The sequence below is a fragment of the Schistocerca gregaria genome, chromosome X (genome assembly GCF_023897955.1).
Source record: "Schistocerca gregaria isolate iqSchGreg1 chromosome X, iqSchGreg1.2, whole genome shotgun sequence".
In the NCBI taxonomy this organism is placed as follows: Eukaryota; Metazoa; Arthropoda; class Insecta; order Orthoptera; family Acrididae; genus Schistocerca; species Schistocerca gregaria.
The window spans coordinates 472,780,219-472,798,013 of NC_064931.1; the positions used below are offsets into that span (position 1 = coordinate 472,780,219).

Genomic DNA, 17,795 nt, shown 5'->3' on the forward strand with positions numbered 1-17,795 from the left:
TTCGGCAGCTATTTGCAGTTTCGCTTTTGCAATATGTATCCGAAGTCAGCCCAAATAAAATACAACTTATCACATCTTTCATGTGACGCCCAGTGTCAATAGAAAGCGTCGGTTTGCTTGCTATTACGAACAAAATTATTTTTAAAGCCAAGTTTTGCGTGCCCATTCGATAGAGCGGTCCAAAATTAGCCTAGTGCGATATTTGTTTTATCGATATAAATTAACAGGGTCATTAAAACACGAAGAATATTCAGTACTCAAGCAGTGACTGAGCAATGCTGCTACATAGCGGTAGTAGTCAGCGTAGGCCAGGGATGTGGTGTCACTGTTGAAGTCCTGCTTATTCTTCGTGTTTTAGTATCTTCGTTACTACAGTGCATACCGTTAAACGAGTATCGATTTAGACTAATCTGGGGACCCGCCTATCGAATAGGCACTTAAAATTCCCCTTAAAAATAATTTTGTTCGTAATAAACCGACGCTTTCCGTCGACAAAGGGCATGTAAGCCCTAATGGTTAGTATTTGCGATAACTCCATATACACATTACAAAAACGAAATTGCCAATATATGCCAAAACAACAGAGAAAAAGCGTCTGACACCAGTTATAGAAAATACTTGCCTCTTTGCGTTTATCATTTTACGAATATTTTCTTTCGATATTTATTAGATGTTTAGGATATTCAGTCTGTTTAGGGAGGGATTATCCTGTGTACTGCGCAACTGCCACTGACGACAGCTCATGCCAGTAACTTAAATCCTGTACTCTAGCTCTATCCGTATAGGACCAGTTCTCATTGTGTCCAAACATGAAAGGCACTGTCCCATCCAACCCTAGTCTACGGAACTTCATAACAGTGTAACACAATGTACTAACAGAAGCATTCAGAGACAGAGCGTTACAACCAGAAGGTGAAGCTACCCGACTGTATATCTGTAGGTCTCGCAGAGATACACTATTAAAATTACTACCTACAATGACTGAAAACAAGGAAAAAATCAAAGGCGTCTTCTAGTCGTCTGTACTGGTGATAATACTAAAGTTTCACAAAAGAAAGAGGAAGTTTTGTAATTTCTCTCGGGTGTCCAGACGAGTCCAGTCGTTTACATAAAACGACATGTCGACTCCGTATCTCGGTGTCATCTTCAGAATGAGCTGCTTCTGCTCTTTCATTCCTTGACTCACTTTCAAGGCTGATTTTGTTGAAGCTTCTTGTCTACTGTTTGGCAACATCCCACCACCTTTACACTCTTGTCGTGATCGCACGCCTTGTAGGAAGGAGCAGTGAAGACACCCGATTGTGGAATTTGTGGGCGGATTCCGCCCACCAGTGCTTCTGCAGCCACCGTCGGACGCGGATTTCGCTCTCGGCTTATGTCATCTGAGCGCTGGGTCCCACGCTTTACTGAGAATGAAGCAGCCGTCTCTGTTGATCAGACCGTCGGACACTCGTATTTCAATATCCTCCTTCAGAATGCAGTCCCAAAACTACGAGGTTTATTTGAACATCTCCGTTTCTTCATATTTCGTTGGGTCTGCTGTACCACACAAGCGGTTCGTAGTGAAATTGTGTGCTTATGAATAATCGTTTGTTATGTGACTGGATTTGTGATTTCCTGTTAGGTCATAGTTCGTAGTAATTGACGGAAAGTCATCGAGTGAAACAGAAGTGATTTCTGGCGTTCCCCAAGGTAGTGTTATAGGCTCTTTGCTGTTCCTCATCTATATAAACGATTTTGAAGAGAATCTGAGCAGCCGTCTTCGGTTATTTGCAGATGACACTGTCGTTTATCGACTAATAAAGTCATCATAAGATCAAAACAAACTGCAAAACGATTTAGAAAAGATATCTGAATGGTGCTAAATGTGGCAGTTGACCCTAAATAACGAAAAGTGTGAGGTCATTAACATGAGTGCTAAAAGGAACTCGTTAAACTTCGGTTACACGAAAAAGCAATCTAATCTAAAAGCAGTAAATTCAACTAAATACCTAGGTATTACAATTACGAACAACTTAAATTGGAAGAAACACACAGAAAATGTTGTGGGGAAGGCTAACCAAAGACTGCGTTTTATTGGCAGGGCACTTAGAAAATGTAACAGACCTACTAAGGAGACTGCCTACACTACCGCTTGTCCGTCCTCTTTTAGAATGCTGCTGCCCAGTGTGGGGCCCTTACCAGATAGGACTAACGGATCACATCGAAGAAGTTCAAAGAAAGGCAGCACAGTTTGTATTATCGCGAAATATGGGAGAGAGTGCCACAGAAATGATACAGGATATGGGCTGGAAATAATTAAGAGAGATGCGTTTTTCGTGGCGACGGAATCTTCTCACGAAATTCCAGTCACCAAATTTATCCCCCAATGCGAAAATATTTAGTTGACACCGACCTACATAGGGAGGAACGATCACCACGATAAAATAAGGGAAATCAGAGCTCGTACGGAAAGATATAGGTGTTCATTCTTTCAGCGCGCTACACGAGATTGGAATAATAGAGCCTTGTGAAGGTGGTTCGATGAACCCTCTGCTAGGCACCTGAATGTGATTTGCAGAGTATCCATGTAGATGTAGAATTTCTCTGCCACCTTTCCTTCCGCCCAAAAAAAGTTCTTAAGGAAACTGTTTTCCCTTAGGCCGTTACAGTGGTGATAACCCTTCATCCACTACAGTATGTGGTGGGGTGGTTCCTTGTCGAGTCTGAGGTTGTTCTCTGTATCCAGCGACCTCATCTCTGATGAGACGTAGACCATAAACTGCATTACGTTCTTCGTATCAAAATTCTGCTCAGATAGCATTGGTAAAGATACGGAATATACCACCTGAAATCAGTGCCTCGTCTGAAGCCTAGAAATTGTGGTTCGCATTTATTCTAAATTACTTCGTTGCTCGTGGACGACTTTCGTGCAACTGTCGTACAACCAGACGAGCAAAAATATGTAATCTCGAAGACTAAGAAACGCGCATGGCGTAGTTTATCTGACACATTATAGGTATCTTACCTTATATTAATAATAATTATGATGATAATGATATTCGTATAACATATTTACTTTAGCGAAGCTGGATATATTCTTTAACCTTTGACGTGCCTGGTGCCCTGTTGGTAAATGACCGCCACTATTTCTATAAATGTCGGTCTTTACGAAAGATACTTCTGCACCCACAGTCAAACACTACGGTCGAAAAGTTCTCTCGTCGCTTTATTTTTGGTTGCAGGTGCAACACGTGCTGCCAACCGTACACGTCGTTTATGTCCCAGCTGTCATTTCCCTCTTCCAGAATATGGAAAGCCAGGAAACCAGAAGAAGGACAACTGAGGTAGGTGAATAGAGTTATATGCCTGCTGCAACGAAACTACATATTAATGCACTGCTGACGAATTTTGAGAACAGAGCGACTAGCTTCTAGTGCGCTACGCAGTGTAGTCCGGTATTTTTCTAGGTGCTCAGTCCGGAACCGCGCAACTGCTACGGTCGCAGGTTCGAATCCTGCTTCGGGAATGGGTGTGTGTGATGTCCTTAGGTTAGTTAGGTTTAAGTAGTTTTAAGTTCTAGGGGACTGATGACCACAGTTAAGTCCCATAGTGCTCAGAGCAATTTGCCATTTGAAGAGCGAGTCCGGTATTTTTCATCATGGATTAGCGCAACACCTTGAAAGATTAACTACCCATGTTAAGTATAAATTTGTCGTAAATGTGTTACTCTGGTGACACAGATGTAAAATTCTGGTCTCTTGGAGAATCGTTCTAAACCTGTTCTATTGTGTCCTTAAATCTTTTGTAGACAGTTCTTCAACTATATCGCAGTAAATTTATTAAAGTACTTGGATTATTTATTTACTACTTTATATCACGTACTTTTTAGTTAAAACTTCGACCGTTTCCATCTTTACTTACTGAAAATGTAAATAGCTAACTATACCTATACATATCCATATCCATGGTCTCGTGGCGATATGGCTGAATGAAATTTTCTCGGGCATCCAGCCACGTGAAGGGAAATACAATCACTGTCATCCTGCCGACTGCTGTCAACTAGTGAATGACAGCCAAGGGGTAGCTTTCCTCCTCCTTACGTAGCCAATATACTGATTGAGTTCTCACTGGTGCTCAGTGCATCACCGTATAGGGTATGTCCGCCGTTGCCGCTTTAACCTCGCGCCAGCCGTGCGTCACGCTCTGCTCAGCTGCAAACTACGGTCTTTGCTGATGTTACTATGTGATATTTTCATCTAATTAGTTTCCTTACTTACGCATCGCAGGAACCGTTAGCTTTTGTGATTACAGAGATTTCGCTGAACGAAATTTTACGTCCATTTTTCAATGCAGGTTCAGCTACCGTCGATTTCTCTCTATAGCACAGTCGCAGACACCTCTAATGTCCAATCTGGCGTTTTTCTGTCTTGCACACGGTATTTCCGACGGAATACTGTCCACCCTCTCACGGCGTTTTGTAAATGGTGGGATTTGAGAGGCCTATGCTGCCTTTCACAGTCTTCATGAGTAGGCGTATTTTATTTGGAGGCCTGAAGTTATATCTTACGTATGTCTCTACAGGTACTTACAAATTTTCCCTTTTACTGATCGCTGGCCGGAGTGGCCGAGCGGTTCGAGGCGCTACAGTCTGGAAGCACGCGACCGCTACGGTCGCAGGTTCGAATCCCACCTCGGGCATGGATGTGTGTGATGTCCTTAGGTTAATTATGTTTAAGTAGTTCTACGTTCTAGGGGACTGATGGCTTCAGATGTTAAGTCCCATAGTGCTCAGAGCCATTTGAACCTTTTACTGATCCACAGAATAGCTAAAACAGAAGCGTTTTTGCTTTAGTCTTCGCTGTTGTTCTGAAAACACTTGCGATAGTTTTTGTTGTTGTAACCACTTCCACGAAAGATTTTCTGTATTTGGTTGTTATCTACATGTACAGATATACTTCGCAAGCCACCATACGATGCATGGCGTGAGGAAAAAGAGATTCTTTATATGCTTCCATACGAGCCCTTATTTCATTATCTTGTCTTAGCGGTCCTTACGCGACAAGTATGTTGATGGCAGTAGGACCGTTGTGCAGTTTCAGATAACAGTTTTCTTAACGTTCTCAACAGTTTTCTTCCCTCGAGGGATTCCCATTTGCATTCACGGAGCAATTTCGTAATATTCAAGTGTTGATCTAGCCTATCGGTAGCAAATCTAGCGTCTTGCTTCTGAACTGCTCCGATGTGTCCCTTTGGTTTGACGGGGTAGGAATCCCAAACACTCCAGCAGTACTCAAGAATGCCAAAAACTGTCCTGTACATTGTTTCCTTTATGAATCTGCTTAACATCCCTAAAATTCTCCTAATAAACCAAAGTCGACCATTGACCTTCCCCACAACCGACCTCACGCGCTCATTGCATTTCACATAGCTTTGCATCGTTAATTCTAGATATTTAATCGAACTGATGTAAAAAAGCACACCACTAATAGTGTGCAAGAACATCACAGAATTGTTTTTGCTAATTATCTGCTGTAACTGTAATGTTCCCACATTTAGAGCAAGCTGTCATTCATCACACCAAACAAAAATTCTATCCAAGTCACCCTGTATCCCCTACAGTAATGAACTGTGGCAATTTCTCGTTCATTAAAGGGTCATCAACAAACAGTAGCAGGTTGCTGCTCAACCTGTCTCTCATATCACTACCATTCGACGACAACAGATGCAAACGCTGCCCGTCGCTACTATACGCCGCATCTAATTGAAATTTATTGTAAATAGTAACAATATCTTTTTTCTGTGCCAGATTCCGTAACTTTCACTTCTGATTACTTAGGGACACCCTGCCAGTTGCTAAGGTGCTGCAGAGAGCGTTGTCGCAGAACCGATCTCTGCTGTTGTTTCGTGACTCCCTAGTTGTAACACAAGATGCTGCTGGCTATAGAGCGCATTATTGTTGCTCATATGAACTGCTAACTCATTTTGTTCCGTGTCTCGCAGGCCATCGATATCAAGCTGATAGAAGTCGTGGTAAGATGGAGGGCTGCTGTTCAAATCGTTCCACCATCCAGAGTTAGGTTTTCCGTGATTTCCCCAAATAGCTTAAGTTATATGCTGATTCCTTTGAAATAACACAGATGGCCGTATTCCCCCACCCCTGCTTTTGCTGCGTCTCTAATGACAATATATTTTACAATTTCAGAAATAAGGCCACGTGGGCCTGTGGATAGGACCGGTTATCTTTGCAATGCATTAAATTATAGATTATCCGTTTATTAAAATTAATGACCGGTCTCTGTTTTGCAGCCATCGTCAGATCCAATAAGAACAGTAGTGATACATGGGCGCCCATTGACTACGTGCTGCCGGCCGACGTGGCCGAGCCGTTCTAGGCGCTACAGTCTGGAACCGCGCGACCGCTACTGTCGCAGGTTCGAATCCTGCCTCGGGCATGGATGTGTGTGATGTCCTTAGGTTGGTTAGGTTTAAATAGTTATATGTTCTAGGGGACTGATGACCTTAGAAGTTAAGTCCCATAGTACTCAGAGCCATTTGAACCATTTTTTTTGACTACGTACTGACGTGTCACTGTTGTACTCGTAGTATCTGATGATGGGCGTAAAGCTGAAACTGGTAATGAATTTTAATGAACTACACCGTCCAATCACATTAATGTGACCACCTGTCAAAAGCCTGAACAACCACATTTTGAAGCGCGAGACGTGCTGGAAGAGCGTCAATGAGAGGGCACCACAGGGATATGGAGCCATGCTGACCCCAGTACCGTAGCGAGCTGCCCTAGATCTCTCAGTTGAGGATCCACAGAAATCGCCCACACAGGAGAATGGTACAAACATACCGCCATTTGACCATCGGAATGACATAGTAATAAGCATCTCTGGCGTAGAGAAACAACTGGAAGATCTGAAAGCAAATAAATCACTACGTCCGGATGGAATCCCAATTTTGTTTTACAGAGAGTACTCTACGGCACTGGCTCCTTACATAGCCTGCATTTATTGTGAATCTCTCGCCCATTAAATAGTCCCAAGCCATTGAAAGAAGAACAGGTGACTCCAATATATAAGGACGGCAAAAAAGCGGACCCGCAAAATTCAGACCACTGTCCCTAACTTCAACATATTCTCAGATCGAAAAAATGATCTTTCCTGAGACTGAGTATCTTATGTCCGCGAATCAGCATTGTTTTAGAAAACATCGCTCGTGCAAAGCTCAGCTTGGCCTAAGGACATCACACACATCCATGCCCGAGGCAGGATTCGAACCTGCGACCGTAGCGGTCGCGCGGTTCCAGGCTGTAGCGCCTAGAACCGCTCGGCCACTCCGGCCGGCTAATGGCAGCTAGTCCTAAATGTGGTAAAACGTAAGTTAATGCGGATGAGTAGGAAGAAATAAGGTATAACGTTCGGATACAGTAGCCAAGTCATTTAAATATCTTTGCGTCACGTTGCAAAGCGATATAAAATGTAACGAACATGCGAGAACTGTGGTAGGGAAGGCGAATGGTCGACTTCGCTTTATTGGGAGAATTTTACAAATGTGTGTTTCAATTTTTTAAAGGAGACCGCATATAGAACGCTAGTCGACCTGTTCTTGAGTACCGCTCGATATTTTGGGATCCGTACCAAGTTGGATTAAAGAATGACATCGAAAGAATTCAGAGGCGGGCTGCTAGATTTGTTAGTGGTAGGTTCGAACAAGACGTAAGTGTTGCAAAGATGCTACAGAAACTCAAATGATAATATCTCGTAAGGCGACCTTCTTTTCGAGAAACGCTATTGACAAAATTTAGAGAACCAGCATTTGAAGCGCACTACAGAACGTTTCTGTTGTCTCCAGTATACACTGCGCGTAAGGACCACGAAGATAAGTGAAATTAGGGCTCTTACGGAGGCATATAGGCTGTCATTTTTCTCTCGCTCTGTTTGCGAGTGGAATAGGAAAGAAAATGACAAGTAGAGGGTACCCTCCGCCACGTACCGTACTGTGGCGTGCGGAGTATCTATATAGATGTATAAAACTAGTCTCGCTTATTAAAGGTAATAATGCCTAGGTGGTATCTGGAACCAGTAGTGAATGGAAGAAATACAGAATTCCGATTGGAATGCATTCGGCATGGGTAGGTTGGCGCCAACGGTGGAAGTGTTTTTATTGCCATAAAGAATCCGATAATATCTAGTGAGGTTATTACAGATTCCGAATGTGAATTGAAGCATCGGAGGTATATGAAACATGGTAATCGGATGCTTTTATAGACCACGTGCATCAGGTAGTGGAGGAGCGCTGCGGATAGAACTTGCAGATAATCGTAAGTTCCCTGATCGTGCTAACTGGAATAAGGGAGACTGTCTCGTGAAAGTTCCCCCTCCCCCTCTCTGTGCCTATACAACCATCTCTACAGCGTAGTGTCAGTTATGACGATACGAACGCAAGGGCAACACAACACCCAGTCCCCGAGCGGATAAAATATCCCAACCGACTAGGAATCGAACCCGGGCCTTCTACGGTTAGGCTGCCGTGGGACGTCGAGCGGCAATGGTAAAACAGAGCTCAGAGTATTCACGATGAATAGCGACGGCCGGGGGAGTCGACTAGTGTAGGCAGTAGGCACGAAGCGAGAGCTCAAAGGGAAAAGCCCGACCACGCGAATACGGAAGCGTGATTGTAGAACGCGGGAAGTGGTGGCTCAGTGACCTAAAATGTGAAGATAAAGTATAACATTTACGGAAAATACATAATGCCCTGCAGGCATGCGATGGGAAAGCTGTTGTCGTGCAACAGGATGATTCCATCCGACAGCATTCCTGGGCGTTTTGATTTTATGGAGCATCGGAGTTTCTAACCTTACCGGAATTTGTGTGAATAATGTTTGATTCCTTTGCCTGGGGGATGTGGGCTGTTTCCAGTGCTGACGTTGCCGTTTATCCTCGTACTGTAGGGCGGAATTGTCCTGTTGCACGATAACGCAGTCAAATCAAATTTTGTACTGAAATAAAAGAAGACAAATCACAATGATAGTAAAATAAAGAGTTTAGCGTTAAACAGACGAAAAGGTATAGTAAAATTGATATAAAGACGGTGGCCGTTATGACCGAGCGGTTCTATGCGCTTCGGTCTGGAACCGCGTGACCGCTACGGTCGCAGGTTCGAATACTGCCTCGGCCATGGATGTGTGTGATGTCCTTAGGTTAGTTAGGTTTAAGTAGTTCTAAATTCTAGGGGACTGATGATGACCTCTGATGTTAAGTCCCATAGTGCTCAGAGCCATTTGAACAATTTTTTATATAAATACTTGGTGGAATAACCCACTGATCTTGATAGGAAACTTGCCACTTAAAATTAATGTAAGGACTTTTTTAAAAAAAGTTCTAACCATTATTAAAAGCTTTAATTATGATTTTCAGTTTCATTTATAATGTATTGTATTAAATACCAAAAACTACATGCTATGTAACACAATCATATGAACTACATTTTCATGGCTGGCTGTTGAGAGAGAAAGTGATGTACAATAAAGCAGCCTGTGATAATTCAGTGAATTACGTATGTAATATACTGTATTGACGTCAATAACATTATCATCGAGGATAATGATAACGCTTACAGGAAAATCAACAAAATTTAAAATCGCAAATTTTGTTCTCATTTGATTATTATCAAGTGTTACTACATGAGAAGAACATCGTACGCAGAATACCTCCCGCCTGGGTTTAACTATCTCTGCCACCAAGGAGGTGACTTTTAAAAAGTTCTCAAAAACTGTCACTACTTACTGCCACCTGCTCATTAAGCAGAACAATACCAGAAGACCTTAGATGACAAAACATTTCGATCTCCTCAAGGAGGTTCGTAAGTGTGCCCATCTCACCTCAATGCAGCAACTTCAGATTCGAAGTCAAAAGACGGAACACTGTGTCCACTTTTATTTAGGTGGGCACCGAAGCTAGTTTTATCTTTCCCTTCCTAGGCTACGCGTTCACTGAACCTAATTTTGAATCGCCTTCCCGTCTGCCCCACATGACAGGCATCACAATCTCGACATTCTAACTTATAAGCACCTGATTCGTGATAAATGTTTCTTTTGTCAGTATTAATAATTAAAATACGACAAAGACTACCGTGAATATAAATGAAACTATCATTTTATGCTTTTTAAAAGCTGATGCCACCGTCGTACTAATTTTACCGTAATACGACGAAGAAATGTATTTGCTACTGCTGTCTATTAATTTATTGTTCACTAGGGGTAGAGCTTCCTGTATACTTCTAAACTTTTGATGACAGTTTTATTGTGAAGATTAATCGCATAATATGAGTATGACGGATGACGATTCACTTTAGCATTGTATTTAATGGAATTGAACTCTCATTCCTGCTCAGCCTGTGATAATGGAAAATTCAAAAACTATTTTTGACACTGACTTGAGTGGTTTGAATGGAAGTCTGCAACACCATCAGTACAGGTATTTTTCCGGAAAACCCCAGCAGCATAATACCTATTTCGCTTCTAATAACACCGAGCGAGGTCACGCAGTGGTTAGCGCACTGAACTCGTATTCGGGAGGACGATGGTTCAAACACGCGTCCGGCCTTCCTGATTCAGATTTTCCGTGATTTCCCTAAATCGCTTCAGGCAAATTCCAGGATGGTTACTTTGAAAGCGCACAGCTGACGTCATTCATTCTTCCCTAATCCGACTTGACGAATGACCTCGCTCTTTGTCCCCTCCTCCAAATCACCAACCAACCAACGCTCCTAATATTTAAATTAAAAATTTTACCAAGATAATAATTTCCACTTCATAGGTGATTTTGTTTTTTTTTCATATAAAACATTAAACTTAGTAACATTGTATTGATGGCATCACCATTACCGTTAATCAACAACAGCTTATCATCAACGTACCTGAAGTAATACACAGTTTTTTTTTGCCAGTCTGACATTTTCGAGAAAAGACTTTTATTCAAGGTAATTAACAACAATATCGGCTATCCGACCAAAAATGTAAGTTCCATACCCAGTCCATCATTTTTGGGGGTATATTTCATTTTCATATTTAAAGTAATGGTATATCAGAATTCAAGACGGCAATCAATAAATTCATTAATCTTATCGCCTGAATAGTCTATTCTGCTCAGTTAAATTTCTCTTACGAATTACAATAGTGCTGTCAATGACGTATTAGCATATAAGTTTACTATGTTCAGTGACACAAATTACATGTCTGCATTTACTTGTGCATCATGAATATTATTCGTTTAACTCATAACTGTTCTTCACTGCATACTGGTCATTATACTGGAAGCGTTTCTTTAGTAGTTTAATGAATTTCCTAGCAATTTCACTGAAAGAACCACCTCTCCCATTATCGACCTGACTGGCATTTCTTTTTTGTGAACCTTAAGTTGTGGCGTAAGCATAATGTACATGGGTTGATAACTTTAAGCTGTTGTGTTTCCTCTTGGAGGAAATATTTCGCTACATAGTTTTAGCTTTTCATTCAGTCATCTCTGTGCTTTTGAAGTCATATCCATATCAATTCTTTTCATCTTCTTTTCCACAAAAATAATTTTAGTTACATATTCAGCCTTCTCCACAATCAACACCTGATTCCCTTTATCTGCCTTAGGGGTTATCGCATCCTCATCACTAAGCATGTTGTTAATACTATCCACAATACTTTTTTTAATATTTGAAGACCTGTTGGTTCCACTACTAATGGCTTTGTTTACTGCTACATTAATCCCATATTGTTCACACTTTGAAATCTTTAAATAATCAATTCTATATTTTACATGGATTATAGTATCTTTGATAGCCCTACCATCAATCTGCTTGTTAACATTATATTTTTGAACATCACTTAATATCAATTTTCCCCGCTCATTGAAATGGAATATTGTCAAATTTAGCACCGTAAGATAAAAATTAAAATTTTGGCTCTTTATTTGCCCTAAAATTAGCAGACTAACCTACTAATCTTATAATATTGTTATTATGCCTTAGCCTTGTTTCAGTAGCTGTTTTATTCAGTATCACAACAACAAATGAAAAGCCAAATATTAGAGAAATTACGAGCCTTGAGAACTGCAACCTATATAAATTATAGCAAATCATTTGCTTCTTACTAAACAACTCCCTAATTTCACTTCTCATAAAGAGCACTTCACATTTTAAGCTGCACTTTAACATTTTTTTGTCCATGATATTGCTGTTGAACGATGTTTGTGCGTATCTTGGTGTCAAATTCTTTGAAATACATAATTTATTAAGAATGATGTTCCGGATGATAACTGCAAGCCTGATCCTGGGTAGGCACATGCCCACTCTATTTCAAACTAACGATATGGCCTTGTGCCAATCATCATTAATATTTGTGGAAATGTCTATGTCTGCTGTGTAATGGCATTGATTATATCCGTTAGATGTAAGTTATAGATAACTGTTTGATGTGGCTGACCTTTGTTTCAGGACACTCGTTGAAAATTGAAGAGGAGAATAATTCTACATTTTTTCCATAAGAGGGAGTGACTGATCAGACCAACTGTATGAGTTTATGAAGTCAGAAGCGGAGACTGATAATTTAATTGTGAAAGATGTGAAACAAACGGATTCCTGAAGAACTACACACAAACGTGTTCATTTAGGATATAGACGAACATAAGCATAGCGATATACTCCTAAACGTCCTTTTTAAATATTGGTAGAAGTAGGGCCCAAGAAAAGTAATAATTGACATTTGTAGTATAAGTATTTCTTTGTACTGATTTAGTATTTATCTGTATTGTATGGAAATATATTAAGTTACTGTCCTGTTGTGCAGGCACTTATAATAAGACTGATTGTAGAAGTGTAAGAAATTACTTTGTTTATTTAAATAAAGAAAAAATTATCTTCTACACTTTGGTTCAATCTAATCTGAAATTTTAAGTCTTTATTTAAATAAATCAATTCCAAGTTATTTAGCCTGACAGAACTCTCTCTCTCTCTCTCTCTCTCTCTCTCTCTCTCTCTCTCTCTCTCTCTCTGTGTGTGTGTGTGTGTGTGTGTGTGTGTGTGTGTGTGTGTGTGTGTGTCTTCACCAGTAAAGAAGAGCTCGATCTAAGGTTTTATGACATTATCTTAGAATACTGGATTATTCTAGTTAGTTATGTAAGTTTACTTAGTGTTTCCTCGAGGCAATAAACTACCTCAAGGAGTAGGCTATATCCAGTACTAACATCATGTAATACTTCAATTAATTATTAATCACTTTCATTTATTAATAACAGGAACTCTTCGCTTTATCTGCTATAGTGGTTCATATTGTTTTCAGATAAGAGAACATATTAATGGAATTCTTTGTTAAAGTTGCCTACCCTAAAGGCTTCCAAGGAACTCTAATTAAGTGACAATGTATACGCTTATTTTTGTAACTGGGGCTAATGTGAAAGCACAATATGATGGTAGGTTCATGTTTTCAGGCCGTGATATTTCTCACCTAAGGGAGTTCACCATACATTGCCATACACAGAGCCAAATTTTGGGTCTGAACAGTTTTTTCTGATTCATGTTTGTAAATAATATCTTGTATCTAGCATCCAATCAACAATTTTATTTATCTGAAACCTTACACTAAGAGAACATGTAGCAGTTCCTACTCTTTATTAACTAATGGGGACGAGATGTATAATGTTCCTGCTGTGACACATACTGCTTCGAACATGCTGGAAGTTCTTCTTCGTGAGTTGTTCCATATGGAGGTCTACGTTGACCAACTCGTAACGAAAAGGTGCAGCAAACGTCTTGCAACTTCTCTAGCTCAACAGGAGGAGATATGGTTACATCGTGTCTCCATCGTCTTTCTTCGCCACCGATTGAAGATTCTAACATGCTTACAATCAACTCTGAATAATGGAAGGGCAAGCGGGAATGTCTCAACGCCACTACAGTAAAAATCTAGAAATAGAAGGCTGGAACCATATTTCATTAAAAAATAAAAAAAATTATCTTTAGAGCCAGTCTTACGGCAATACGTGAATCTAAGTTCACGGTATCTAATCTTCAGTTCCAAGTACCATTCAAAGTTCACTAAATTATCGCCATAGGAGAACATCCACACGCGAGATCGCGTGTAAACGTTTCCTGAGGCACTATTAACAACTAACTCAGTTTAATGTGGAAATACAGTCGGTCCAACACACACACACACACACACACACACACACACACACACACATTGACCCTCCGGAAACATATTCCAAGAGTGAGTCGTAAACGTTTTCTGAGGCTGATCAGTACTTAGTTTGAATAATATAAAAATCAACTCGCATAAAAACATAGTGTTGGAGTGAAATTCAGTTGTAGACTGCCTGCATACCAGTCGAAGACTTCGTGCTGATGACCTAGCTTCAGGTTTTATGCACCTACCTGCACAGATCACTTTTCTGAATGGTCAGTTTAGCCGCCCAGTGATTGAAAACATTACATAATGTTTTAATTAATATTTTAACTTTATTTTGGAGTTTCTGAATTTATGTTTGGGAGGCTATCAGTGTGTATACTGTCGACGGTCGAGTTGGAGATATATATACACGTTTAAATTAATATAGTAATATATTAATTAGTGTCCTCTAGTGAATTAAACTGTCAAGTAATCCTAAGTTATTTACTTCTCTTTATGTCATGTCCTTCTGACTTTCTCTGAATGGTAGAGTCTCAGCGAAGACTGACTTTTGACGACAGGCACGGTGCTCACCTTATTTAAATGAAAGTCACCACCAAACGTGGTAATGGAAAGTAGTTTTCACAACATGGTATCTGAAACACATTTCCAACGCTTACATCCCCCAGATGGTCCATATTTGTTAGGCTCCCCCTTTTGTTAATCTCTAATACGTAAATCCAAATCTGTTGGTAACCCACTAATTGCTAATACAACGATTACTAAAATTTTCGTTTAGAAGTTGTACACTGAACAGCGAAATTTCTTAACTGGATACATTAACTGTCAATGCATGGAATAATTGTAGTGAATCCAAGTCATTAACTAAATAATCTGTTAACATTGTAACCCAGAAACATCATCACAGTACCATAGAGATCTATACTTAATACGCACAGCTCACACTAAGGGATTTCCTAGGGATGTCGCGGCTGTGGTCATTCTTCCAAAGGGACTGGGAGGAAACAATCTAGTCGGAGCAAATGGTGAAGTCCATTATCCCATGTGTTTTATAATGTCACACCTCAGTGTCACCAAATTTCATCACTCCAACGTTTACAAGCTTTCTCTACAATGTTACCAAAGTTTATCACTATAATCGTCACCAAAGTTAATCTTCGCCGCCAGTGTTTCCAGGTAGGAAATCTGCAATGAGACGTGGGACTTCCCTACTCATTGTTACATTACTACCACTCAACTGAGACACTAATTTCTTTATTGTCTATTAGTCTCCCCACGCTATTCGCAACACTAAGCAATGTTTTTCACTCTACAAAATTCCCAAACACGACTGCTCCACCAAGTTTCTCATCCTTAACTCATAAATCACTCCGTCTACTAATGACGCTCTTCAGAGAGATTTTGTGTTTCTCTAAAGTTAAATCAATTCTGCAATATTCCATGGGACATTCAGTTGCCCAGCTGCATGTGTAGTTCATAGTATGATAGTAAAGTGACATCATGATTGTAGCGCGCAAACAAGCACATCACTGCTTCAGGGCCACGCGGTTCCAATGCGTAATGTGGTGCTTTCATCCATTCCGTAAGACAGCCGGCTTTTGTTATGGCCTAGGTGAGATCATTGTTCTTCCCCAGCAGGAGCCTGGCCTGTATGTTGGGTAGGAAATATGTCCATGGGTTCCGACTTACAAAAAATATTGGGGTGGGGGGCATACTGGGGGTCTTGCCCAGAAAATTTCCTAAATTTTAGATGAAAAATAGTTTTAAAGTTTTTTAAGGCATTTTAGTCAAATGATCAAGATTAGAACCCCGAAAACTGGACTCTCGATAACTCGAACTTGACAAGCCTGAAACACTTTTTGGCTTTGAGAAAAGAAACAAAACATAAACAGGCCAGGTATTTTCGTAAAAGGCTAATTTAATTCACAGAAATAATCATGCTTATAGACTATTACAGAGCAGTGAGTATATAGCTCTGAAAAGATTGAAATTATATTTAAATAAATCTTGAACTATTATTAAAAGAATAAAACATAAAATATTGCTGTCACATAGTAATAGCACTTTGACTAATAAGTGATATAGCTCATTTAAGCTTACTTCGAATAAGGCTCAGGGTTCCTTAAATAAAAACAGTATCTCAAAGTTAATGCCTTAATACAGTTAATAAGGTTATTACAGTATGCCTAATACTTTCAGTCAAAAAGCAAGTAAATAGCGAGTTTTAATTGGTCTTACACTCTAAAAATAAGTCAGTATTTGAAATTAACTAATACAGTGCTATAGTAATACAGTACCAAACTAGTACTAATATTTCGAAAACGAAAATTTAACATTATGTTTGTATTTAATTCTCTATTTTATAAAGATTTTTAATATTGCTCTAAATGTCATCATTAGGGCTAGAGTGTCTTTAGAAAGGTGCAAATATCTTCCGTCCGACTGGATTACTGAATATCAGGTCGCTGATGACTGGTCGGGTATCCAATTCATCCAAAACATCTCGGTGAGCATGAAGAACAGCCAAGTTGTTCAATCGCTTCTGTCCCATTGTTGATCGGAGATATGACTTCAGACGTCTAATGGCGCTAAATGACCGTTCTGCTGTTGCTGTCGTGACTGGAACTCTTTGGAGAAGCTTAATGCACTTCACATAACATTTCTCCAACTGCAAGCTCGTATGTAAAGTACTTTCTTACAACACGCATGTTTTTTGAGACCAGTTGTTTTTTATTAGCGATATCGGCTAACATATTCAAGTGTAAGCGCAGTCTCCCAATGTCTGGGTCATTTCTGAAAAACTCAGTTGATTTTTCCAAATTTGTTTCACTTCTATTTACTAAAAGCAAGCACTCTTGTTCAACTGCAATGACCTGTGTGAGTCCAGTTGAAGCAAACCGCTCAGTAATGCAAGATTGCACCATTTCACAAACTTCAATGTAAATATCTTTGTAGTATTCCTTTGGGGTTTTGAAAATGTGCAGTGAGCTGGCTTCGTTGTTTTCATACTTCTTTGGTGTACTTCAATTCCGAGGAAACGAAGGATCATCAACTTAGGAAGGATTTCTTTTAAACACAATTCCCAAAAGTGTTCAAAACTACCATGCCATCCATTCAATATACAAATCAAGCCCTCATATATTTTTAACAGATCAGCAACACTTAGATGAGGGCACTGAATGTTTTCATTGAGATCCTCTACTGGGTTCATTGCATGGCAATGAAGATGTAAAAAGGAGTAAGTCTTGAATTGTAACAATGACCCAAGATAGCCTGTACATTTGTAACCTGCTTCTGTGTTGTCCTCTGCAGAATATGTTTCAAGATAACTCTAGAAGTTCTTCAAAGTTTTTCAATATTCTCAGAATATTAGATGCTCGCAAAGTCCATAGAGTCGGGCAAAGGGTTCATAGACCAGCTTGGTTGTTGGCGCTCTCACAGCGAATGCTTCCGAAAAGTTCAATCCTTTTGTTGGATTTCCTTATGGTGTTTATTAAGCCCTTGGCTAAAGCCATAATATTCCCCATAGACGTAAGATGGCGAAGACTGTCTACGACTGCCAAGTCTAAACGGTAAGCCGGCCGCGGTGGTCTAGCGGTTCTAGGCGCTCAGTCCGGAACCGCGCGAC

At 40.1% G+C, this 17,795-nt stretch overlaps 1 protein-coding gene across 7 annotated transcripts in view; it reads left to right on the forward strand.

The window, feature by feature from the left end:
- Positions 1–12,902, forward strand: part of LOC126298740 (uncharacterized) — a 374,620-nt gene extending 361,718 nt beyond the window's left edge. For 3 of the 7 annotated variants that reach the window (XM_049990180.1, XM_049990182.1, XM_049990181.1), the window contains exons 17-18: positions 3,225–3,326; positions 12,475–12,740. In XM_049990180.1, the coding sequence (XP_049846137.1) occupies positions 3,225–3,325 (101 nt within the window). In that variant the 3' untranslated portion in view covers position 3,326; positions 12,475–12,740. Of the gene's footprint in view, positions 1–3,224; positions 3,327–12,474 lie in introns of all 7 variants that reach the window. The other 4 variants (XM_049990183.1, XM_049990179.1, XM_049990178.1 and 1 more) reach the window with 3 other exon arrangements.
- The last annotated feature ends 4,893 nt before the right edge of the window (positions 12,903–17,795 follow it).